This window comes from Polypterus senegalus, chromosome 5 (genome assembly GCF_016835505.1).
Source record: "Polypterus senegalus isolate Bchr_013 chromosome 5, ASM1683550v1, whole genome shotgun sequence".
Classification (NCBI taxonomy): Eukaryota; Metazoa; Chordata; class Cladistia; order Polypteriformes; family Polypteridae; genus Polypterus; species Polypterus senegalus.
Genome location: NC_053158.1, coordinates 1316338 through 1343303, shown reverse-complemented (window position 1 = coordinate 1343303; position 26966 = coordinate 1316338). Strand labels below are relative to the sequence as shown.

At 44.9% G+C, this 26966-nt stretch overlaps 1 protein-coding gene across 1 annotated transcript in view; it reads left to right on the top strand.

The window, feature by feature from the left end:
• The window catches only part of mrc1a (mannose receptor, C type 1a), a 137661-nt gene that overhangs the window by 51387 nt on the left and 59308 nt on the right, over positions 1-26966 (top strand). The window contains exons 11-15 of the mRNA XM_039754266.1: positions 3193-3341; positions 4626-4825; positions 12227-12351; positions 22052-22136; positions 25233-25377. Coding sequence (XP_039610200.1) covers positions 3193-3341; positions 4626-4825; positions 12227-12351; positions 22052-22136; positions 25233-25377 — 704 coding nt within the window. The remainder of the gene's footprint in view (positions 1-3192; positions 3342-4625; positions 4826-12226; positions 12352-22051; positions 22137-25232; positions 25378-26966) is intronic.

The following is a 26966-nucleotide window of genomic DNA, read 5'->3' as shown; positions in this document are numbered from 1 at the left end:
CAGGTGTGGCAGAACTGCAAATCTCCCAGGATTTATGATAGCCACGGACCCCCACAGGTTTGAGCCTCTCTGCTGCTTCGCCATGGTCTCCTTGCTATCCCGGGGGACGTATGAATCGCCTCCCAATCCTTCCAGGCGTCCCGGCTGGGTCTGGCCCCCCGCCTCCTGCCACAGAGCGCAGAGAGTTTTGTTGACACGATGCAAGCAACGTGGGATGAATGAGAGGTAACGAGAATATGAGGTCAGCACAATCACCAACCACTCCTTTCCCAGCAACTGTCCCTGACGGCGGCCATCACCACTTTCCCCAGGAGCCCTTAACCCCCACTCCACCGCCACCCGGGCCAGACAGACAGATAGACAGACACTTTCACGTGTAGACGTTTATATATAAGATGCTACGGGACTTTCGCAAGTTGTGCACCTGATTGGCCGGCTGTCACTATGATGGATGAATTGGCTCAGACTCCTTCATCAGTTTGAATCTGTCCGTTTTCCCCAAGCAATACAGTTTTTCACGTTTTACCAGTCTCCTGTCTCACGCTCTAAACTGGTTTGACAATTTCTAGTCCCCTCGGCATCTCCTTCTCTTAGCGGGTTGTGAAGTAATCGAGAAGGGTCAAGCTGCAGGTGGCAGTACCTATGGCACAGATTGGGTAATGCCTACAAAACGCCCTTTGACTCAGATAACCAGGCTCCTACCACCCTAATGTTAACCGTAGTGTAACGGGGCCCTAATGTTAATCAGAGTCTAATGTGACGGGCGTTACGTGACTGACGTTGAGGGCGTTTCGTGATGTTGGGGCTTTTCATGACTGACCTCCTAAGTCCTGCGGTCTGCAGTTACACTCAGGTGAAGTATTCAGATGGAGCTTCATGGCATGTCTTCCTTTCCCAAGCTGTAAATCAATTTAGTTCCTCGTGTAACGGATGTCAATGTGCTTTGATTACTCGTACAATTACTCAAAAACGCATTGTCTTTGATGCTAACTGTCCATGCAAGTATTATTGGTTTGTCTTGAGCAAAATATACTGCTTAAAAAATGAAAGGAACCCTTTTGAACGAGAGTATGGAATCAAGTCAGTGACACTAGTGGGCTGTTGACCTGGTCAGTTCAGTAGTAGAGGGGCTTGCTCTTAAGTTTCAGCTGCTTTGGTGCACTAGAGGGGGGGCAGCAATGAGACGACCCCAAGAAACAGGACTGAATAGGTTAACAGCTGGAGGGAGGCCGCTGACATTTTCCCTCCTCATCTGTTTTGTCACTCGTCACTACTGGTAGCATGAGGCCATACCTGGACCCTACAGAGCTGGCACAGGTAGTCCAAATTCTCCATGATGGCAGGCACATCAATATGTGGCATTGCCAGAAGGTTTGCTGTGTCTCCCAGCACAGTCTCTAGGGCATGGAGGAGATTCCAGGAGACAGACAGGTAGTTCCTATAGGAGAGCTGGACAGGGGGGGTGTAGAAGGTCCTTAAACCATCAGCAGGACCTACAGGTATCTGCTCCTTTGGGCAACGAGGAACAGGATGAGCACTGGCAGAGCCTACAAAATGACCTCCAGCAGGCAGGCCACTGGTGTGGATGTCTCTGACATCTAAAACAATCAGAAACAGACTTCATGAGGGTGGCCTGAGGGCCTGATGTCCTCTAGTGGGCACCATGGAACTCAATTGGCAATTTCCTTTGAATACCAGAATTGTCCACCACTGGCAGGCGCCCTGTGCTTTTCACAGATGAGAACGGGCTCACCCTGAGCACACGTGACAGACGTGAAAGGGTCTGGAGAAACCGTGGAGAACGTTATGCTGCCTGTAACATCGTTCAGCGTGACTGGTTTGGTGGTGGGTCAGTGATGGTCTGAGGAGGAGGCATATGCATGAAGGGATGCACAGACAACTACAGGCTAGACAACGGTGGGCACCTTGACTGCCATCAGGTATCAGGATGAAATCCTTGGACCAACTGTCAGAGCCTATGCTGAATGACAATGCCCAGCCTCATGTGGCGAGAGGATGAAGGAATTGATACCATTGACTGAAATCCTACGCTCACTCGCTCGCCTGACCTCAATCCAGTAGAACACCTCTGGGTGGGACGTTATGTTTGGGTCCATCTGACGCCTCAGCCTGTCCAGGAGCTCAGTGATGCCCTGGTCCAGATCTGGGAGGAGATCCCCCAGGACACCATCCATCATCTCATTAGGACGTTGTCAGGCATGGCATACAAACCAATGAGTATGATTTGGAGTTCCTGCAATGACATTTCGGCCAAATGGACTCACTTGCCTGCCCCATCTTTTGTTCCCTTTGATTTTCGAGGTGTCTCTCTCTGTCGGCTGATCGTCTTCATTTCCATCCTTTTGTTCCTCACACATCAACATATCAGTCCATAGCAGTAGAGAGAGCCAGCAGTTTGATTTTCTTTCCCATTGAGATCTGATGTTTTTTTAAAGTGGGCCTTTCATTTTTATGAGCAGTTTATGATAAAAAAAAAAACAGAGCAAGATGTACAGACTTTTCACACCATAACAGTGATCCTCCAGGGCATCCTTCACCACTCTCGAGGCAAAGAAGGTCAGGAGGTTAAGGCCCGTGTCACACATTCACCTTTCTCTTCGGACCCCACGACGCACTACTTGGACTTGCATGTCCGACCACAGATAAGCACGCATGTCATGTGACGACGACAACACTGTAACTGAGGTCTGTCCAGCTGACCAGGGAGGAGAGGAAGACAAAAACCCCGGGTGAAAATAAAACACGATGGAACAGGCAAGGTGTGAGTTCTAGTGACCTCGGCCAACTGGCTGCTCTCCACCACTGAGCCATTTTTTAATATCGTATTAGTAAATTCTGGAGAGACTACTAATGAGCAGATTGAATTTAATTGAATCCCAAAGGCTCCTCAATGTCTTTGGTGTCCCTGGCCAACTTGGCAATGTACTGTAGAAAGGTGCCAAGAAGAACAGAAGGATGGAGAAGGGTCAGTCAGAGGTAATGGTGGTCTGTTTAAGTGAACCTTACAAACAAGCAGGGTCACCATATGAACAGCTAGCAGACTGAAATGGAGAGTCGGCAGGACGTCCAGGGCACGAGCGGGCAGATGGGTCCACAGGTAGAGTTGAGGGTTTCATCTCCAACGCTCCACACGCTGTGCGGCCTAACACTCGTCTGACTTCTCTTTGACAGATATGAGCATGCCTACCTCATCAGCCTGGTCGGACTGCGCCCGGAGAAATATTTCTGGATCGGCCTGTCAAACACAGAGAATCGGGACACGTTTAAATGGACGAGTGGTCAACAAGTTCGATTCACTCATTTCAATGTGAACATGCCAGGTGAAGTACCGCACATCTTTTGCTTCTCTACTCTGTGATCAGGTTTGCTTTTGAAGAGCGCAGAGGCGTCAGTGACTTTCATGGCGCTTTCACAGCTCTCAAAGTGTGTGTCTGCCAGGGCTGGATTGGAGGTGCCAATGCTGTCTATTGGAAGGCAGACTTGCTGTTCGCTGTAGTCGCTGTGGTGTGTCGGTTAGAACACCGGAACTAATCCAACCATTGCGGGGACATCACTTTAATGTGGAAATGCCAGAAATACACATGAGGCACAGCAACTGTACAGGTAGCTTTAGGTAGGTGAGTGTGTGTGTGCGCTTCTAACAAGGCAAACAACAAAATAAAACATTTAGCACATACGTATATAAATGATGTTTCACTATGCAATACAGAAAACGTCCATAGATGGCACCATAGCTAGTTGCCATGGTGCAGGGTCAGGCTGTTAGGGGTGTGTCATCAGAGTGACGGTATTTAAACACCACCGTGGGATCGTCCTCGTCCCAATCGGTGGACATTCTGAAGAAGCGACTTCAGCCAGCGTGTTCAGTTAGTGATTTCATGGGTAAACGTCAGCTCTTCAGTGGTGGCAGAGCAACAGGCAGGTGACGTGACTTGGTTAGTTGTCATTATGGATTTAGCCCCATGCCCCAGCTGCTGTGCCACTGCCCCGTCACATTGATTTTGGTCTTGATGTTGTGGTTGGTTGAGGGAAAAAGTGTTGATAAGCCAAGAGTAGTTTGAGGTGCCAACATAGCCTCCCCATTTAGTAACAGTTCTTTTAAAGAAAAATAATGCACGACAGTTTGAGAAGAACAACAAAGCCAATGCCGCTTTGCAAATTGGCCTCAGATCATCAGGCCTCTGCCGTTTCCTTTATCAAAGATGTTTTTGTTCAGGCGATCGTCATTTTAAAGCCCTGAGACTGATAGTGGCAGGGAGGTCAGTTTTCCTTTAATGTGCATTTTTTCCAGGCTGTGGAGGAACAACATGACAAGGTTGTTAGTGGTGGTGCCCCCTCTTGGCCCGGGGTGGTACTGCATACCTGGGAAGAGCTTGGATGGTAATCCTCAAGGATACACGCAAGACAATGTGAATTTGTGCTAAAAGGGCCTACAGAAACATCTCGATTGGCTCCAGCTAAATCTTCAATTATTTTCTTAATTTGAAATTATTGGATAGCACTAGGAAAAGCAATATAAAGCCTTTGCCATGAACGTATAGCACGACTGCTCTCTAAATGAAGACAGCTGCGCTCTCGCCTCATTATCTTTATTTATTTCAAAGGCAGAAGACAAGGCTGTGTTGGTATGACCACTGGGACGTTAGCCGGACTGTGGGATGTTAACCCTTGTACTACAATGTCCAAGTTTATCTGCAAACAAATAGCGGAGGGAGTGACCACCCCACCACCTCTGATAACAACTCCGGCCCCTAAGTGTCCCGATGGCTGGAATTCGTATTCTGAAAGCTTGTACTGCTACAAGGTAAGTGAGGCACACGTGGGCAACGCCCACCAAGTGGAACCAAATGGGGCGGGGCCATGACATCACTCCTGTGGGACCACCCTCAGCCCTGTTCAAGGGACTTTTTTCATATTGTTTGTTTTATCTTGTCCATTCATTTTTTTTCGTTAAGAAAAAAGTTCCTATTTATAAAAAAAAAATATATATATATATACAGTATATGTATTGGACCAGGGATCTCAACCTCAGTGGCTGCAGGTTTTCATTCTAACCCTTTTCTTAATCAGTGACCTGTTTTTGCTGCTAATGAACTTCTTTTGAATTCACTTTAATTGACTTGTTTTATAAGATTTGTTCCTCTGAGTTGCTTCGTGTCTTTTCTTAAACAGAAATGAAATGTGAAGTGAGTGAGCCAACAGAAGACCACCTGAGTCAGGGCCTCAAACTCCAACCCATTTCACTCAAATCAGTTGTTTAACGAGGCGCCAAGTCTTGTCGTTAATTAAACTCGTTCTTTAATTCCATGGCTTGTTGCTGCTCTCATTGTGCAATAACAGATGTTTCTGAAATTGTTGCTTTTCTCTTTTCTAAGAGCACTGGGGACCTGCGCAGTTTGTCATTCCTGAGACCTTCATCTTTCTTTATTTTCAGATGTTGTGTGATGGTCACCAGTTGTTTTGGCTCATTTTGTATCCCGTTATTGTTTGGCTGCTAAATAAGGAAAATGAAACAATTAGGGGGGCAGAGTCTTCCAGAGCAAGTCAATTAACTCTTTCAGGGCGGATGTTGACTTTTGTCGAAATTCGGGGGTAGAGGAGGATTATAAATCAGCTGAGACCAAACTCGCCATTACGTTTTAGTTTGACTTTATTTGCTGCAAGGAAAGCTAGTTTTCGTTGATTTGGCCTCGATTCCATTTGCGTGAGTGAGTCGTGAAGAGCCAGTAACCTCTAAAGTGGCATCGAGATCTGGTGAACAAGGTTATTATAGTTTTGCCTTTTTATATTAGTTTTTATTTGTATATTTTTTCGGACCTTACGTGGAAATTCAGTTTAGCTTTAGTTTTCCTTCATGGTGTACTTTTAGTTTTAATTTAGGTTTTATTTTACAAAGACATTTCTATTTTATTTGTATACTAGCAAAATAGAAGTAGTGTGTTAAAGAAGTTATGAAAAAGAAAAGGAAACATTTTAAAAATAACGTAACATGATTGTCAATGTAATTGTTTTGTCACTGTTATGTGTGTTACTGTCATATATATATATATATATATATATATATATATATATATATATATATATATATAGCAAAATACCAAGCTTAGCAAAAGTACTGCATTAAAATTTTATTAAGAAAAAATTAAACCTTTTAAACTGAGGGAAAATATACCAATAATTATTTGTTAAGGATCTCTTTGTATACCACATTGTGAGTTCGGCCCTCCGTTGTAATATGATAAACTGTGCGCTGAGCTTACTCTTGAGCATGTAACGTACAGTTGGCCATGTGAACAGTAATCTTGTCTCAAATCTCACAGCTTGGATTGCTGCTGTCATAATCGGTTTGAGTTTCATGGTTTGTTTCAATTACGACAGTATTTGTAGGACTTGTCAAGCGTTGTAAGCACACAACCGGTTTCATCGATAAAATCACATCCAGCTTTTGAGAGTTTAAACATTCATAAACATCAAAGTGTCCACTACTGAAATCGTCACCTGTGAATCTAAGATGTTTAAGAGGCATTGGCGGTTGTCGAAAGGTGTAAAATATTTGGCCATTTCGGTACACTTGAAAGCGACAACCGAACAATTCAGCCGTCAACTCACATGCAGAACCATAGGTGAAGGGCTTAAGCATTTCACTCTTCTAGTGCTCCTGTGTAGTATAATTATCTCCTGTACCGTCATCAGTCCACACCTTGAACCTGTCCCAGTCATTCAATACATAAGACACAATGTTCCTCCGGATATCAAGAGTGAGCCTGATATGGCCGTGCAATATGTAACAAGAGAGAATGGAAAAGGCAGGTGGTATCTCCGGCATGGAAACCACTCGGTAAGTGACAGTTCTTTGATCGATGGTGATCATCTCGATAGACATGGTAATGGGGTATGGTTGGAATGATAAAGGAAATGGGTACCTGAACAATGTAAAGTAAGTCTAAAATACCTACACAATAACTATAATCATAATAAATGAACAATAAAACAGCGGAGAAGCTGTGGATTAAATAAAAGGCTGTAGTTAGCAGGGAGACGTGAATCCGTGGCGAAGCAAGGAAGGGAATGTAGAGACGGAGCGACGGACGGCCTTATATACAGGCAGCCAACAACATGGGAGGCGTTGGGATGGGGGACCCAACGCCACCTCACACGGTGACCGAGCTGCAGGCTATGGACGATATATATGCGTAAGTAGGATTCAGTTAGCGTTGGGAACCCGCGTACCAAATTTCTTGAAGATGGGCCCATAAGTAACAAAGACTGTTGAAAAGTTCAATATGGCGGCCGACAGTGGCATCATACCACCGAAATAAGTACGTACATTGGTTTCGGTTAGTGCAGGGAAGCCGCCTACCAAATTTCGAGAAGATGGGGCCATAAATAAGAAAGTTCAACATGGCGGACGTTGTTGACCGTTATGACCATTATGCGTAGAATTTCGAAATGAAACCTGCTTAACTTTTGTAAGTAAGCTGTGAGGAATGAGCCTGCCAAATTTCAGCCTTCTACCTACACGGGAAGTTGGAGAATTAGTGACGTTGGAAAGTTCAATATGGCGGCCAACAGTGGTGTCATACCACCAAATAAGTACGCACATCGGTTTCCATTAAAAGTTCAATATGGCGGCCGACAGTGGCATCATACCACGAAATAAGTATGTACATCTGTTTCAGTTAGCATGGAAGTCGCCTACCAAATTTCGTGAAGATGGGGCCATGAATAAGAAAGTTCAATATGGCAGACGTTGTTGACCGTTATGTAGAATTTCGAAATGAAACCTGCTTAACTTTTGTAAGTAAGCTGTAAGGAATGGGCCTCCCAAATTTCAGCCTTCTACCTACACGGAAGTCGGAAAATTGGTGGCGTTGTAAAGTTCAATATGGCGGCCGACAGTGGCGTCATACCATCGAAATAAGTAAGTACATCGGTTTCGTTAGCGCGGGAAGCCGCCTACCAAATTCGTGAAGATGGAGCTGTAAGGAATGTGCTGCCAAATTTCAGCTTTCTACCTACACGGAAAATGGGGAATTAGTGATGAGTCAGTGAGTCAGTCAGTGAGGGCTTTGCCTTTATTAGTATAGATATATTAGTTTCAGTTTTGGTTTTAGTAATTCTAGAATAGTTAAAGAGCTACCATGGAGTTTAGTTTTTGTGTCACAATGAGACAGGACTGTACACTTAACGGGTTTGGATATAACATGAGTTTAATGTTAGTCGATAGATCTGCGGTGGGCTGGCGCCCTGCCCGGGTTTTGTTTCCTGCCTTGCACCCTGTGTTGTCTGGGATTGGCTCCAGCAGACCCCCGTGACCCTGTAGTTAGAATATAGCAGGTTGGATAATGGATGGATGGATGGTTGTCTGGACAGATAGATACTTTATAAATTCACACACTCCAGCAGCAGCACACTGATAATAACAATATTAAATTAAAGAGTGATAACAATGCAGGTATAACAGACAATAACTTTGTAGAATGTTAACATTTACCCCCCGAGTCACATAGTGTGGGGTCTCCTCAGTGTGTCAGTGGAGCAGGATGGTGACAGCAGTCTGTCTGATGCTGAAGCTGCTCCTCTGTCTGGAGATGATCCTGTTCAGTGGATTCTCCATGATTGACAGCGCCCGTCGCTCTGCCACGGATGTCAAACTGCCCAGCTCTGTGCCTACAATAGAGCCTGCCTTCCTCACCAGTTAGTGGAAGTTTACTACACTACATGACACACTTTACTATTTGGTTTTGTTTTTGTCTGATAAAAACAAGCATAATCAAAAGCAAGTTCTGAATATGAACAATTTTACACAATTTTATAATTTTTAAAATATTTTCTGTCATTTGTGCTAAACAAATGTGCGTTGACTGTTGGCACTTTTTCTTTTCCTTTTATTGCCCAGAATGGGCCAATTTGAAATGTAGGTGAATTTTAAGGTGTGAAGGTTTTTTACTGTAAATGTCTACAGCACACAACATATCCTGCTCCAACCACAATGTGCTTATAATGAATGCCTTCAATATTGCATTCAAAAATCTCAAACACTGGGCTTTGTTATTTTCTACCAGCCATATTGATCTCTGATTCCATCTCAGGCACAAACAATTTATAGACAGAATTTTGCACCTGCAGGCCTGAAAAGATATCAAAAAATAAGAAAACAGATCCTACTGTGTCCTGACAGGTGTGACCATGAAAATCACGGGGGCTAAGGAAGAACAGGGGGCTTAGGCTTGAATGAGTGTGCAGAGCCCACTTGGCTGTATTGAGGGAAACCAAGAAAAACAAGCATGTAGTTTGAAGGTTAGGGGCAGTGAGACTTGAATAGCCCACCATAAAGGACAGTAAACCCATAATGAGCAGAGCAGGAGCAGGTAATAGGAGTACGGAGAGAGACAGCATCTGAGATTATTAATGATATATACTGAACATGATCTAAACCTGTTAATCCAGAGCAGGATGGCAGTAAACGTGGAGCCTACCCCAGCAGGTTTGAATGCAAGGAAGGAAAAATTCCTGAAATGCAATATGAATGACATGGCTGATGTTAAGAACAATAAGAATATGATATTTCAACTAACTGTTGTGACAGAGAGAGAAACATTGAAAAAAATGGGGACAGATATTTTAAAACTTAATTCTGCGACTGGATTATTTTCACAATATCTGGTATTTTGAGCTGTGAATATGAACTAAAAAAGATGAATTAATAAATATAGCATAAATACAGAAAGACATTCGTATGTTTAGCTTTTCATCCCTTGGCAGACTCTCTTCGCCTACCTACCTGTAGTTCCATGGAGACGTTGCCAATTCAGGAATTCTACACGCTTTGTATCGCTTCATTGTTAAACGACGTTTTTAAAGCAAAAGTGATTGGTCAGCAACAATATGCCGATCTTGTATGACGACCCAGTCAGCCTCTCGATCAGCGCCGTTTAATTTAAAAAAATCAGGAGTGGTCTCCCCTAGAGTTTCTCGTGTACTCAGATATTGGGGATGGATATTTGAGGAGTAAACAGCAAGTCAATGATTATATTACGTACATTAAAGAACAATCAACAACAAATCAAATCAAATTAATAATATACTGAACGATTATTATACTGCGATGGGCCTGGCGCCCTGCCCGGGGTTTGTTTCCTGCCTTGTGCCCCGTTTTGGCTGGGATTGGCTCCAGCAGACCCCCGTGACCCTGTAGTTAGGATATAGCGGGCTGGATAATAAATGGATGGATGGATAAAAGTTTAGTAACACGGCCTACACGTCATTCGAGCACACGTCAAATGTCATTGTCATGTCCAAGTGCCAGTACCCCTCATTTACAATGGAATAATTAGATAAGGTTATAATGAAAACCTCTCATGACTGAAATGTTCCATTAACTTAATGATAAACTGGAAATGTTCCGTTCATGAAAATTCCAGTCCTGTGCTTTTTAACTTTATTTCATCATACTAATAATCGCAGCTGAAAACCACTAATTAGCAGACCCCCGTGGCCCTGTACTTAGGATATAGCGGGTTGGATAATAAATGGATGGATGGACAATTATTATAAAAGTAAAGTTGAACAAATCAGACTCTGCAGCTGCATAAATCAAAAAATCGAGGATGTGTTCAGGTAAAGTTTTCACTTCCGCTTAATGGATTTGGCCCAAAAGTTAACAGAGATCTACGATTCTCGTGTAACAACCACATGCCGAATTTCACCCATCAACAACGAAAACTACAATTATTTTTAGTAATTTATTATTTTATTTCAGTTAGTGTTTCCAGCTACTTTAATAGTTTTGTTTAGTTTTAGTTTTTCATTTCGGTTTTGTTAATTATTTAATTTCAGTTAACAGGAAACAGTTTTTTTAATAATAGTTTCAGTTTTGATTTTAGTTTTTGTTGAGCTGGTGAGACACCAAAACGAATGCACAAAGCTGAATACTCAGTGGATGACGTTTTGCGTATTATCGCTGACTCCGACTCGGATTTCGCTGCAAGTGATCTGGAGACCGAAAACGAAAGCGAGGCACCAGCATCAACTGATCGCAATGCTCAACACGTTGGTGTAGCTGATGCACCTGGGAGGACCGCCACTTACGATGACAAGAGGTACAAACCAGGTTGTGTCACGCTGCGACTGCCACCACTGTGCAAAGACAGCCAGGCTGGCCTGCCGCGTATTCCTGCTGGCCATCAAGCTGCCCCACACAGCCACTGCTACTGGCAGAGACGCCAAAACAAGCACAGCAACAGACATTTTATGTGTCAAACCTTTGCTTTTGGTGCTTTGCAGAAAACTGAGATTTTTGGAAAAAAATATTCAGCCTTCAAAGAGCTAAAATGAATTCAAAAGAAGTTAATTAGCAGCATTAAGAAAAGGGTTAGAATGAAAACCTAGAGCCACTGCGGCCCTCCAGGACTGGCGTTTGAGACCCCTGTGTTAGAAATACACAAAAATAAATGAGGAAAAATATAAACTAAGATCAAAATAATTTGGTGTCACGATTTGGGTCGAAAATTGAGTTTTGTTTTTAGCCTTTTCCTGTTATGGACGCCATTTTGTTTACCGTTGTCAGGGTTGCGTTTCCAGGGGCGGAGTCTCCGGGGTCACAACCTCGATTTAATCAACAGACGGGATAAAAGGTCAGCCGTTTGCACTGAGCCTTACCCGATGTGCAGATAAAGCCATATTTATGATTGTGACTTTTTCTACAATTACTTTTCTTGTCTTCCTTGTTATTTGACTGTGATTTTTACTTCTAGTTTGAGTTTCGGTCACCTTGTTATATTTTTATTTGTTTTGGCTTTTGCTCACATCTCCTGATTTACTCTGAAACTTGTTATCTGTTTTGCTACCGATTATGGACATTTGGGCCCGGATTTTCCATTTTTTTGTTAATGTGACTCTATTTCCCTTTTACTGTGTTGGGCCAGTGCAAGCTGAAGGCCTGCTACTTGAGTTTGGGACCAGACTTACCTTGGAGAAAGGGCCTGCTTAGAGTTTGGAAAGCCAGGTAACTCATGCCAGAGGTTTATCAAGGGAAGATGTCCAATTTGTTTGCTTCTTCTTTCGTGTGTTCAATGGTGTTGAGTGTCTGTGCAGAAAAAGTGAATTGACAAAGAGTCTGGGGTCAGGTCACCTCCATGAAACTTTACCAATAAACAATAACAGCATTGTATTCTAATGTCTTGCCATTTTTTTTTCCTTTTAGCTCTTTAAGAAAGAAATACGGAACAGGAAGACTTGGCATGAAGCTCGGGATTATTGCATCTCAAGAGGTGGAAATTTATTGAGTGTTCACAGTCAAGAAGAACAGAACAAGATTTACTCGTCCATGTAAGTCTCCGTCTTATTTTTTGATGTTAGCCTCTAATCTTGTGGTTACTCGACTCATTCTTTCTCCCTTTTATCTGTTTAATGCAGCAGTACTGTGTCTGCCAAACATACCAACCCCACAATTCCTGTCCTTCCTTTTCTTTGAATACGTAACCAATCGCCACACGATAAGCTCTGTAATAAATGTCAAACAAGCTTTGAATGCCGATTGTTTAAAACGTTTGAGGAACACTGAAATATCTTCGTAATACGTGTTTCATTATTCCATCCATCTGTCCATCCTGGGTCACACCAGTCCCAGCAAGCAAACAGAACGAAGCAGGGCCAATCCCTGGAAGGGACGCCAGCTCCTCACTACCTCTGGGTTGCCGCGCCCATGCGTTTAATTATTGACACTATAGTTAAAAATGCATCTGTATAATGTAATAAACATACTGTACTGCATTTCATCTCACAAATGATATCAAGTATACAGAGTATTGTAACAGCACAGAGCGCCAAGAGGATAGCACTTGGACGTCTAACTCGACTTAGAAGCCAGTTGTCATCATCTGTAAGTACGAGGAGCTCTCTTCTATTGAATTGAATTGAATTCCTTTATTGTCATTGTATGGTACAATGAGATTCGATATGCAAATCATCTATAAAATGATAAAATAACTAATAATAACATAAATAATGAAAAATATGCAATATGAAAGCATAAGTACAATATACATGTGCGTTGGAACCTCGGGTCACGACTCTAATTTGTTCCAAAACTCTGGTGACCAAGTCATTTCCTTCATAGGATTGTATGTAAATACAATTAATCCGTTCGGACCGTGCGAGCTGTATGTAAATATATATTTTTACAGATTTTTAAGCATAAAAATAGTTAATTATACCATAAAATGCACAATGTAATAGTAAACTGAATGTAAAAACATTAAATAACACTGAGAAGACCTTGAACAGAGAAAACTAACCTTGCAATCTCTTTAAAACAAGCCCGGTGCCTTCTTTATCTGCCTTTAACTGCCTTCTCTCTCTCTCTCTCTCTCGCCGCTACACAGGGAGAGACTGAACACGTCTTGGAAATCATCAGAGCGTACGAACCAGAAGGGAAACTGGCTTGTTCGTCACCCGAGTGTGTGGTCGTGAACAGATGCAAAAGTTTGGCAAACTTTTTGGTCATAACCTGATTTGTATGCGTGGTCCGAGCGTTCGTGCCCGAGGTTCCACTGTACATATAGTGCAGAGAGTGCAAATGGTTCATTAAGCGGCTGAGGTTGTGCAATATGGCAGTGCAAGTTTCCTGTGAGGTCCTTGTAATTCTAAGTACAAAAAGTTCTACCAGAGCACTTGATGGACTGACTGAGTGCATTCATAGCTCCTGTTTCTGAACCTCAAGGTCCCTACAGGAAAGGCTCTGAAGTATTTGCCAGATGGGAGAAGTTCAAATAGACTGTGGCACATGGCTGAGTGGAATCCACGCAGATGTTGGTGGCTTTCCTGAGGCAGCGTGTGCTAAAAATGTCCTCCAGGGTAGATGATGTATCCTGATAATCCTCTGCACTATCGACACCATCTGCCGTAGAGTTTTGGCCCATCCGTAGTGGAGCTTCAAACATAGGACTCTTCCAGAGCTCGCATCTAACTGAGCATCAGAGGAGAAGGGCCTTAGGTCTTAGTCTAAACTGAGAACTCCATTCCATAAGTGGTCACAGCCTTGCTCAGTACTTTGTCAATGCACCTTTGGCAGCAATTCCAGCCTCAAGTCTTTTGAATATGATCAAAGCTTGCAAATCTATCCTTGGCCAGTTTCGCCATCTCTTGCAGCACTCTCAGCTCCATCTTGTTGATGGGAAGCGTCGGTGCACAGCCATTTTAAGATCTCTCCAGAGATGTTCAATCGGATTCAAGTCTGGGCCACTCAAGGACATTCACAGAGTTGTCCTGAAGCCACTCCTTTGATATCTTGGCTGTGTGCTCAGGGTCGTTGTCCGCTGAAAGATGAACCGCCCCCAGTCTGAGGTCAAGAGCGCTCTGGAGCAGGTTTTCATCCAGGATGTCTCTGTACATTGCTGCAGTCATCTTTCCCTGTATCCTGACTAGTCTCCCAGTTCCATCCCCGTCATCCCCACAGCATGATGCTGCCACCACCATGCTTCACTGTAGGGATGGTATTGGCCTGGTGATGAGCGGTGCCTGGTTTCCTCCAAACGTGATGCCTGGCATTCACACCAAAGAGTTCAATCTTTGTCTCATCACACCAGAGAATTTTGTTTCTCATGGTCTGAGAGTTCTTCAGGTGCCTTTTGGCAAACTTCAGGTGGGCTGCCATGTGCCTTTTAGTAAGGAGTGGCTTCCGTCTGGCCACTCTACCATACAGGCCTGATTGGTGGATTGCTGCAGAGATGGTTGTCCTTCTGGAAGGTTCTCCTCTCTCCACAGAGGACCTCTGGAGCTCTGACAGAGTGACCATCAGGTTCTTGGTCACCTCCCTGACTAAGGCCCTTCTCCCACGATCATGCAGTTTAGATGGCCAGCCAGCTCTAGGAAGAGTCCTGGTGGTCTCGAACTTCTTCCACTTACAGATGATGGAGGCCACTGTGCTCACTGGGACCTTCAAAGCAGCAGACATGTTTCTGTAACCTTCCCCAGATTTGTGCCTCGAGACAATCCTGTCTCGGAGGTCTGCAGACAATTCCTTTGACTTCATGCTTGGTTTGTGCTCTGACATGAACTGTCAACTGTGGGACCTTCTATAGACAGGTGTGTGCCTTTCCAAATCATGTCCAGTCAACTGAATTGACCACAGGTGGACTCCAATGAAGCTGCAGAAACATCTCAAGGATGATCAGGAGAAACAGGATGGACCTGAGCTCAGTTTGGAGCTTCCTGGCAAAGGCTGTGAATACTTATGGACATGGGATTTCTCAGTTTGTTTATTCTTAAAAAATTTGCAAAAACCTCAAGTAAACTTTTTTCACGTTTTCATTATGGGGTGTTGTGTGTAGAATTCTGAGGAAAAAAATGAATTTAATCCATTTTGGAATAAGGCTGTGACATAAATAAATGTGGAGACAGTGATGAAGCGCTGGGAATACTTTCTGGATGCACTGTACATCCTAGTATTGTAACAGCACAGAGCGCCAAGAGGATAGCACTTGGACGTCTAACTCGACTTAGAAGCCAGTTGTCATCATCTGTAAGTACGAGGAGCTCTCTTCTATTGAATTGAATTGAATTCCTTTATTGTCATTGTATGGTACAATGAGATTCGATATAAATCATCTATAAAATGATAAAATAACAATAATACTAATAATAACATAAATAATGAAAAATATGCAATATGAAAGCATAAGTACAATATACATGTGCGTTGGAACCTCGGGTCACGACTCTAATTTGTTCCAAAACTCTGGTGTGACCAAGTCATTTCCTTCATAGGATTGTATGTAAATACAATTAATCCGTTCCGGACCGTACGAGCTGTTATGTAAATATATTTTTTTAAAGATTTTTAAGCACAAAAATAGTTAATTATACCATAAAATGCACAATGTAATAGTAAACTGAATGTAAAAACATTAAATAACCCTGAGAAGACCTTGAACAGAGAAAACTAACCTTGCAGTCTCTTTAAAAACAAGCCCGGTGCCTTCTTTATCTGCCTTTAACTGCCTTCTCTCTCTCTCTCTCTCTCGCTCGCTCGCTACACAGGAGAGACTGAACACGTCTTGGAAATCATCAGAGCGTCATGAACCAGAAGGGAAACTGGCTTGTTCGTCACCTGAGTGTGTGGTCGTGAACAGATGCAAAAGTTTGGCAAACTTTTTGGTCGTAACCTGATTTGTACGTGGTCCGAGGCGTTCTTGACCCGAGGTTCCACTGTACATATAGTGCAGAGAGTGCAAATGGTTCATTAAGCGGCTGAGGTTGTGCAATATGGCAGTGCAAGTTTCCTGTTGTAATTCTAAGTACAAAAAGTTCTACCAGAGCACTTGATGGACTGACTGAGTGCATTCATAGCTCCTGTTTCTGAACCTCAAGGTCCCTACAGGAAAGGCTCTGAAGTATTTGCCAGATGGGAGAAGTTCAAATAGACTGTGGCACATGGCTGAGTGGAATCCACGCAGATGTTGGTGGCTTTCCTGAGGCAGCGTGTGCTAAAAATGTCCTCCAGGGTAGATGATGTATCCTGATAATCCTCTGCACTATCGACACCATCTGCCGTAGAGTTTTTCCGATCAGCTGCTATGGGGTAAACTATCCTGAGTGGTGCACCAAGACTAACAACGCTAAAGCGGCTATGGTAGTTGGAATAGTTTGGCCATTCAGTGGCCCATTATATGGTTACAGGTTAGTTACAATCAGGTGCCCTAAATTTATAAATAGTATGCGGTTAATTTCAGTGTAGTTGATAACACCGCGTCAGGGATGTGAGTCTAAAAAAGAAAATGAGACCACATAGGAACAGTAGCACTGCTTTGACGCTGAGTGCCGCCAGTTTGCAAAACTGAGCAGAAATGTGCGTACGCTGCTGCTGTGAGAATACGCCAAGTTTAGTTTTCACACATTGCGATGTGAGCGTGGAAACGGGTGTACGCAACATTTTTGTGCCTACGCAATGTTTATACAGGTCACCCCTGGTTTGAACTGATCTCCTTGGCTAGTGAAAAGTCGGTTTCTATCCTGGGTCAACCATCACCTGACCTGGGTCTAACACCCCACTCTCTGTCGCTGGTCAGCTGCCGAGCCTGAACGCCGTCTCTGCCGATTGTTCCGCACCCACGTGCCTGTGTTCAGTAATTTGCCGACACTCCACAGCATCCCGTATACCAGCGTTGTCATACACCTATTAATTACTTTTGTAGCACCGTATAACTCCCAAACACCGCGGTCACACCAGAAGGACCCTGGGACGAAGCACGCCATCGAAACACGTGCCACCTCGTCCACCCCAAGCCTGGGGATCAAAGCGAATGGTGAACAAGTGCCTTTTTTTTATTATAAGGGTGGTGCCTGCAACGAATTTAATACAAATGGAGCAAAGTACTTTTAAATGACCGCAATGTGGGGCATTTCCTCAAATGCAGTCTGTCGTGTGTCAAAAACATTGAGCCACCGCAGGCCTCTTTGTGCTCCTTTTGTAACTCCATTGTGTGGTGCTGTTAAATAAAAGTGTGTATTTAATGGAGTCTGCTAACACGGGATTGCATTCTGTTACCGTGATTAGTTTTTGAAAACGACTCATTTTTACAAAACTATTTAGCAAAGAAAAATGTAATAACTGACTTAAAAATGTGAAATTCTCCTAACTTTCATACCAGTTCACACACCTTAATGTCACGCCATGCGTGCTGACATTGTCTAACTTGATGACTCATCTCACCCTTTTCTATTCTCCATTGATTTTCTTCAACGTTTTTACTTGTTGGGATAAGCCATCGTCACATGACCTACCGTTTCCGGTAGCACACGCAGTTCACGCAGACACCATTCCAATGTTTCCCCAGGAAAACTAATCAACTGCCCTCCTGTCCTTATAAGGATATGGGGAGGCGGGCTCTTAACAGTGATTGGCAGATGGCTTCTCCCCTAGGGATCCACCCACAAAACATAAAGAACAAGAGAGAGTTGTAAGACGCACACAGATACTACATAAGAACTAAACAGACAGAAAAAACAATAACAACAGAGAATACACATTTAAACAAATAAAGGAACAGTACAATATTATTATAAGAAATTATAGAAAACAATAAATTATAATGAAAAAAGGAAAAGATAAAACAAGCAATTTAAATGATAGCCAGGAAGGACCCTGGCTTGAACATAATAAATATCAAATTAAGAAAATGAGACATTTGTAATAAAAATCAGAAGATAGACTGCTACCCTTTTACTTTTATTCCTACTTGCTGGCATTTTATTTTCCTATCAGAATAAACAGAAGGGGCCATTCAGCCTGCCTAATGGACTCTGCCTTTTCCTTTGGGTCTGTATCCAGCAGGAGGCGCTAGCTCCTTGTTGGAATGAGTTCTTTGTAATTGCGAGCGTTACGTAACCGAATCAATATAGATATAATATAAAAGTCGATACCCCTCCTTTAGTGATCACGGAATCACATAGGAGAAATAACTTTGCTTTCTTTAATGACGGCTTATGCTGGCATAACAGATGAAGGTAGCCAATGGCAAGAACCCAGTTCGGGAGTGGGGGCCCCCATGTGTAGAGTCGGCCATTTTCGTCACTGCATTGGAAGGATTTTCAGGATCGGATGACGCTATCTCCCATCCGTCCGTTGGCTTCCAAGGTGTGCCAGGCAATGTTCCAAGGTTTTATTCTCTTTCTTTATGTGCATGCCCCACTTAGGTTTTCCACAACAGCAGGCTCCGTCCTCCTCGGACTTTGTCCCGCTGTCGGCTCCGGGATCAGAGTCCTTCGGCCAGCCAAACGCCTCCGGATGGTCTCCCCCTGTGAGGTAGGGCACCGGAAAACCACACCTCGCGCCCGGGCAATCCCTCCGGTCCGGTACCTACATCTGGAAACCCTTCCTCCGAGCTAGCTTCCATGGCCTGGCCCCTTCTTCAGGCCTGCCGGTCCTGTCCTCGCAGCGGGCACCCTCAAGTTGCCTGCTGTCTTCCGCCGCGCCCGGCCGACTTCTTCCCATCGGGAGAGGCGGTGGTGTCCTCGCAGGCCTACAGCGAAATCACTAGCGAGAGGGACTGAGTGCTTGCGCAAAGTGCGTGAGTATCGCGAGCTGGCATACTTTGCGCCGCACGAAACCGCATGAGTCTCGTGCTGCTGTGCGGGCTACTTTACAAATTATTTAAAGATGGATCCCTGCCGTGCACCAGGCAGAGAGTCCCATCTGGGATGCCATGTAACAGATAGCCCGGCCACAGACAGACATGACACCAATGTCTAATCACATGCGTTTATTTATAATTGTATACAAATTATGGCTCCACCAGTTCACTCACAACTCTTCAGTCTCCACTCCTCTCGCAAGCGCCGTCTTCCTCCTTCCGACTCCGGCTCCTCGAAGGGAGTGAGGTGGCCCCTTTATCGCTCCCTGGATGTGCTCCAGGTGCTTGGTGATGGTGTGGCAGAAGTGCTGCCCTTGCACCTAGAAGCACTCTGGGCGTATACAGTTCCTGGAGTGGCAGCACTTCCTGGTGTGGCGGAAGTGCTGTCCTCAGGGCTCAGGAACCATCCAGGCAGCCCCTTGATGGAAATCAGGGGGCTGCCCTCTTGTGCCCAGGGAGATATTGCCCTTCGGTCCTTCCCTGATCCAGGCATGCCAGTGTGGCAAGGACCCTGGTCATCTGCCACAATATATATATATATATATATATATAGTTGCAAAAACAAGACATAAGAGTCATAAAAGGTTTGGGGCAGCCACCCATATAATTGATTTCCTGGCTGCAAAGTTGATCAAATGAATACCACACTGATGTGCACAAAACCGAGTCCAAAACAGAAGTGAGGGTATAGGGAAAGGTGGAGGCTTTTAAAGGGAAGACAGGAAGTGAAGTCAAGGGTTGGGCTCATGAAGGTGTTCTGCCATTGGTGCGAGCCCGGACGTGACATCACAGGGGCCGGAGCTGGCAAGGTCTCCTTCCATTGGCTCGGTCCCGGAAGTGATGTCAAGAGGACCAGGTGGAATCTCCTGTGAATGGTCTGCAGGCAAGGGAGAAAAAGAGTCAGTGCACTCTGCCACATCCCGGTATGTCTCGGAACTGTCCTTACTCAAGCCCTTTAACTGCCTCCCATGCACGTGTGTGACAAGATACATATATATATACTGTATATGGGAGTAAAGGGTTACAGACTGAGGTGATTTTAAAGTGGAGTACTTCAGGGGTCAGTTTTGGGGCCACTGCTCTTTTAATATATATAAATCATCTGATAAACATATAAGGAACAAGATGGTCAAGGTTGACAAGGATATTAAATTAGTGGAATGGCAGGGAATCAACTGAGTCACCAGAGAGGAACCTGAACACAATGAGGACTGGCTGTTCCTGCAACCCCACAGAGGCCTGACTGGGTGTTGGGGTCCTACTGGGCATATGGACAGCACCCACTGCCCCAAATGTTGCCTTGGCAACAGACAAGCAACTCTCCACAGCGCGCAATCACGCTTTGGCGTGTCGTCCCATTGGGGAAGGGTCCCAAAAGAGTTCAGAAACTTCACATATTGTGGTATGACAGGCCACAGACCGACAGACACCGAATGTCCCAAAAGACACGTTTATTGCCTTCTATATAATATACAGCACCACAATACTTAAATCAGCCAATCTCAGTCCCTTCTTTCTTTCAGTCTCTCAGTACTTCTGCCACCTTTACTCCTCTCCTCCCAGGCTCTGTCTTCTTCCTCCCAACTCCGGCTCATCTACTGGAGGTGGTCGGCCCTTTATAACTCCCGGATGTGCTCCGTGACGATCTGGTGTGGCGGAAGTGCTGCATGGGCACCGGAAGTGCTCAGGTGTCCCTGGAATTCCTTCCTGTCATCCAAGGTTCCATAATCGTCCGGGTGCCCCTGGCGGTGACCACAGTCTCTAACAGGGATGAGCTTCCAAGCTCTGATCCCGTGGCCCCATGCAGACCTGGGCAGCTGCCCTCTCCTGGTCCTTCCAGGCATCATGGCTGGGTAAGCTCCCCAGCCGTCTGCCACTATATATATATATATATATATATATATATGATACAGTATCTGCCAAACAATACAAAGAGTACATGACACGTGTTTCACCCTTATTGGGGCTCATCCGCTGTGTGCACTTTTGCATTCCCTTACGGGATCGAGCCTCAGTGCTTGAGGTGAAGCCTCTGGCGTTGTGCCATGGCGGCTGGTTCGCTTATTTGACAGGGTGAAGTACTATATTCTTAGTTCTGAATCGCAATCTGATTATTTAGGTGGTTACCTTCCGGGTAAAGCTTGCGGTTTTCGGCCAGTCAGCAGACGTCTGCCGCGTCCGTCACCTGCGAGAAGCAGCACATAGACATGTGATACGATATCTGCCATGTAAAAGTCGCGGACACCTGATGAGCCCCAATAAGGGTGAAAGCGCATGTTGTGTGCTCTTTGTATTGTTATATGTACACCCTTGTGCAAATTAATTAAAACAAACTCTAAAAACAACAAGAATCAGTTTTGCTCATTTTTTTTATTATGAATAATTTCCATATACTCCCATCAGCCCATTATTTGACCTCCTTGACTCTTGAGAAGCATCTGGATGCGATTTGTCATGGAATCCACCATGGATTTTGGGGTCTCCGTGCTAACAAACTTGAATTAGGGCCTGAATCATCTACCCTATGGCTGTGTGGTCCATTTATGTACAAATACACCACAAATGTTCAATTGGGCTCGGGTCAGGAGAAGTTCCAAGCCACTCCAGTATGTTCATTTGATTCTCATTGAAACAATTCTTCATTTGTTTCGGTGTGTGACACGGGATCAGATCTTGTTATACAACACAGGGCGGCGTGAAAAGAAGTAGTTTTGGGGTGGCTTCAGCTATCATGGCGTTGGCTGCCTGCACCCGGTCGCGGGCCTGATGTGCTCACCACGATACACTGAACTTCTCCACAGAAAAGTTGATCCAGAACTGAAAAAGTTATTTCCTGATGGATCTCAACAATAAATGTGAATGAGTGAGATTCTTTTTTTCTTTTTTTCTTTTTACAGTGGTTACTATTACAATGAAGCTGCTTGGATTGGCCTGAACAACCTGGATCCTGGTGCCGGATACGTGTGGAGTAACGGGCGTCCTGTGAGTGACTTTGATTTTCCTTGGGCACACTGGATATGCCTTCAGATAAATAAGAGGGCTTCATAATGGCAGGTTCAGTTGGGGTTTGTCTGCCAGTAATGAAGGTGAACGGCTTTCCAGCGTAGCACTGTGCTGTCCCTGGTGAGAAACTCCCTGGATTGGCACCCCACTGGGTTGTGTGTCGGCCCTCAGGGCTGCTGAATGTGAACTTTAGTCTAAATGAAGTGGTCTGAATTTCACACCCTAAAGTTCTGAGGAAGGACGAGCAACCAAAAGGGGTGCCAGCCGAGCAAATTCCTCTCCAGCGACAAGTGGAAGTTATGAGTGCATATATACGGTATACACTGCTCAAAAAATGAAAGGCGCCCTTTTGAATCCGAGTATCGCATCAAGTCAATGACACGTGTGGGCTGTTGATCTGGTCAGGTAAGTAGCAGAGGGGCTTGTTCATCTGTTTCAGCTGCTTGGGTGCACTAGAGGGGCAACAATGAGATGACCCCAAAACAGGTTTAACAGGTGGAGGGAGGCCACTGACATTTTTACCTCCTCGTCTATTTTGTCACTCGTCTTGCATTTGGCTACGGTCAGTGTCACTACTGGTATCATGAGGCCATACCTGGACCCTACAGAGCTGGCACAGGTAGTCCAGCTTCTCCAGGATGGCAGAATACGTGCCTCTCATTGCCAGAAGGTTTGCTGTGTCTCCCAGCACAGTCTCAAGGGCAAGGAGGAGATACCAGGAGACAGACTGGCAGTTCCTCCAAGAGAGCTGGACAGGGCACCTCGTAGAAGGTCCTTAACCCATCAGCAGTACCCACTATGGGCAAGGAGGAACAGGATGAGCACTGGCAGAGCCTACAGAATGACCTCCAGCAGGCAGGCCGGCAGGCCACTGGTGTAAACAATGAGCAAACAATCTGAAACAGACTTCATGTCCACCACTGGCAGGCGTCCTGTGCTTTTCACAGATGAGAGCAGGTTCACCCTGAGCACATGTGACAGACGTGAAAGGGTCTGGAGAAGCTGTGGAGAACATTATGCTGCCTGTAGCATCGTTCAGTTTGAGCGGTTTGGTGGTGGGTCAGTGATGGTATTTCTGGGGAGGAGGCATATCCATGGAGGGACACACAGATCTAGACAGGCTAGACAACAGTGGGCACCTTGACTGCCATTAGGTATCAGAATGAAATCCTTGGCCCCATTGTCAGACCTGATGCTGCACGACAATGCCCGGCCTCATGTGGCGAGAGGATGAAGGAGTTGATCCCATTGACTAACCCACTCACTCACTCAACTGACCTCAATCCAATAGAACACCTCTGGGTGGGACATTATGTTTGGGTCCATCCGACGCCTCAGACTGTCCAGGAGGCTCAGTGATGCCCTGGTCCAGATCTGAGAGGAGACCCCCAGGACACCATCCGTCGGCTCATTAGGACATGGGGTGGGGGGGCCATACAAACTACTGAGTACGATTTGGAGTTACTGCAATGACATTTCGGCCAAAATGGACTCGCCTGCCTGCCTGCCACACTGTGAGTAATGCATTGCAGTAGTCCATCCAACTAAAAATAGATAGATAGATAGATAGATAGATGTGAAAGGCACTATATAATAGATAGATAGATAGATGTGAAAGGCACTATATAATAGATAGATAGATAGATAGATAGATAGATGTGAAAGGCACTATATAATAGATAGATAGATAGATAGATAGACTTTATTAATCCCAAGTGGAAATTCACATAATCCAGCAGCAGCATACTGATACAAAAACAATATTAAACTAAAGAGAGATAACAATGCATGTAAAAGCAGACAATAACTTTGAGTAATGTTAGCATTTACTCCCCGGTGGAACTGAAGAGTCGCATAGTGTGGGGTCTCCTTGGTCTGTCAGTGGAGCAGGACGGTGACAAAAGTCTGTCACTGAAGCTACTCCTCTGCCTGCTGATGACACTGTTCAGTATAAATAAAATAAAAGTGGGAATAATTTTTTAGTATGCCCTATCTTTAGAAGCCATCTTACTTTTCAAATATTTTTACGTTGGAAAAACATGTTTTAGATTGTGTTATAACATTTGTTTTTAAAGAAAGTCTACAGTTGGAATTGATGCCCAGGTTTGGTGCCAATTTTACAGCCGAGTGTCGTGTGTTCAAATGATATGCACGTCAAGTGAAAAGAGTCAAGGTCGGAGTGCAGAGCCCTGCGGGACACCATATTTAACTTGTGAAGACAGTGATGGAGCTCCGTCAGCACATTACTGTACAGGCTGGAATCGATTTGAGGCGACTGGTGGTGAGTGGCGTCGACGGCTGAGCTGAAATCTAACAACATAACTACTGAAGCATTTTATTCTCCGAAGACATTATAATGACCTTCACGACACGCAGTAGAGCCTTTTCTATACTGTGACTGGTGTGAAGCCAATCTGGAGCTTCTCAGGTAAACCGTGATGTGTAATGGCTGAGATGAAGGCTGTGCACCTTTTACTTTTGTGAAGTACTTCATTGTTAGCCATTATGGATGTAGTGAGAAGTCAGTCACCAAATGAGCCCTTTGATTGGCTAACTAGAAAGATTACAATATGTAAGCTTCTGAAGGAGGGGCCTGAGTTGCCTCAAAAGCTTGCATATTGTAATCTTTCTAGTTAGCCAATCAAAGGGCTCATTTTATTTGAATTCTCATGAAGTACTTCAGGAAGAACAAGTACATTAGACATCCATCCATCCTCCAACCCGCTATATCCTAACTGCAAGGTCACGGGGGTCTGCTGGAGCCAATTCCAGCAAAAACAGGCGCAAGGCAGGAAACAAACCCCGGGCAGGGTGCCAGCCCACCGCAGGGCACAAACACTAATTTAGGATGGCCAATGCACCTAACCTGCATGTCTTTGGACTGTGGCAGGAAACTCCACGCAGGGAGGGCCCGGGAAGCGAACCCAGACGGGTCTCCTAACTGGGAGGCAGCAGCGCTACCCACTGCGCCACCGTGCCGCCCTACATTAGACATTTGCTTGTGAATCTTTGCAGTTAACACACAAACACCACATCATTTACTGAGGCCTTTTTGTCTTTTGTTTTCTCTCATAGACTAATTTTGAAAACTGGGCATATGGAGAACCGAACAACTTCAACGGGGCAGAGAATTGCGCTGAAATGTCCTTGTCCACATTGATGTTATGGAACGACCGCCACTGCGAATCTTACAACAACTGGTTTTGTGAACTCCGCAAAGGTGCTTATTTTATTTATGAAACTGAGTCCATTTAAATACATTGTGCTGGCCCGGCCCACCATAACAGCCATTGGAATAAACCCCAGGCTGTAAGTCCCTCATTGCCAGGCAGGTCCTCATTTGTTTTACTCTTCACTGCTCTACCTGACAGTGCAGATGACCTCCATTCTTTTGTTAGGAGGACTAAGGCCGAGGGTCCTGTTTTGCTTCCACTACATTTTATTTTCCACTACATGTTCCTGCAGCCAACTGTATATGTAAAGTGTCTTTTTGACTAGTGAGGTAAAGCATATTTAGGGGTCTGTTGACAGTGTTAAGTAAAAGTGGTGGGCTGAGGCTCAGGGTGGGCAAAGATGGCTGAGCCGCCCCAAAGGTGTTGATGGCTGATCACTCGTTCACGTGCCGATGTGGTTAGTTCAGCCGGCTTCCTCATTAGCACTCAGGGGATCGTAATTAAGACACGTACGCCAGCTCGAGTATAAACTAGGAGCCTGGGCAGGATTGAAAGGAGATGAGAAAGAAAAGAGAAAGGGCAGGGGGTTCAAATGAAATGAAAAAGAAAGGAAGAGATGCAGGAGAACAGCTGAGCCCGTTCTGCTATGGAGAGAAGGCAGGCAGGCAGTTGGGCATGTGGCCCTGAGCAGAGCGCTGGCACTCCCGGGTAGGGGGACTCCTGTTGAGTGTCCAGAGTAGCAGGAGTGACCAGTCGCCCTGAGACGCCATGCCAGGCAGCAGGTCTCACGGACGGTCTTCATGGACATTAAGGGATGGCGGCAGGGACATGAGTGTTGACAACAACGACGACACCATTTATTATTCATACAAACGGTGAAGCTCAAAGTGCTTTACAAGATGAGGAAAGAAAAGTTTATCAAAAATAGAAATATAAAAACAAAATTAGGCAATACTAAATAACAAAGACTAAAGTAAGATCTGATGGCCAGGGAGGACAGGGAAAACAAAACAAAAAAAAAAAAGAATCTACAGGGGTTCTGAGACCACCAAGCCCCCCTGGGCAGCAGCTGCTCTGCTCACCTCTCACTTTCAGAAGGAAGCCCAGAGGCTCGTGACAGATTAAAAGCAACAGACCCTGACTTGGTTTATATCTCGGACCTGAACCTGTTTATTGTGACGTCCCCTGCCGTGTGTGTCAGTCTGTGTGTCTGTCTGTCCTCACTGCCCAGTCCACCCTCAGTTTACGACTATCAATGTCCCAGGTTCAAGGAGAGGGTAATGCCAGCTGTCGGTGACCCGGACATCACAACTTGTCTGAATTGTAACTGGACATATCGACATTCCAGAGGGCTTCAGAATGGGAATTTCCAGTCCCAGGCATGTGTGGAAAATTGATGGCCTAACAGCAGGAGATTCTTTGATTTTCTAAAGCCGTTAGTGTATATTTGTTGTTATTATGTTACATTGAACTACTCCTTCTGACATTCCCATGTTAACAGCTTTATAAAGAAGCATTCATTGAGGGGCTGTGGCACTGCTGGTCTCGTCTTCTCTCCAAAGTGTCTCTTTGTAGCCAGACAGCTGGCAGCACTACTTAGGTATTTCAGGTATGGAGCGCAGACGCCGTCTGGTTC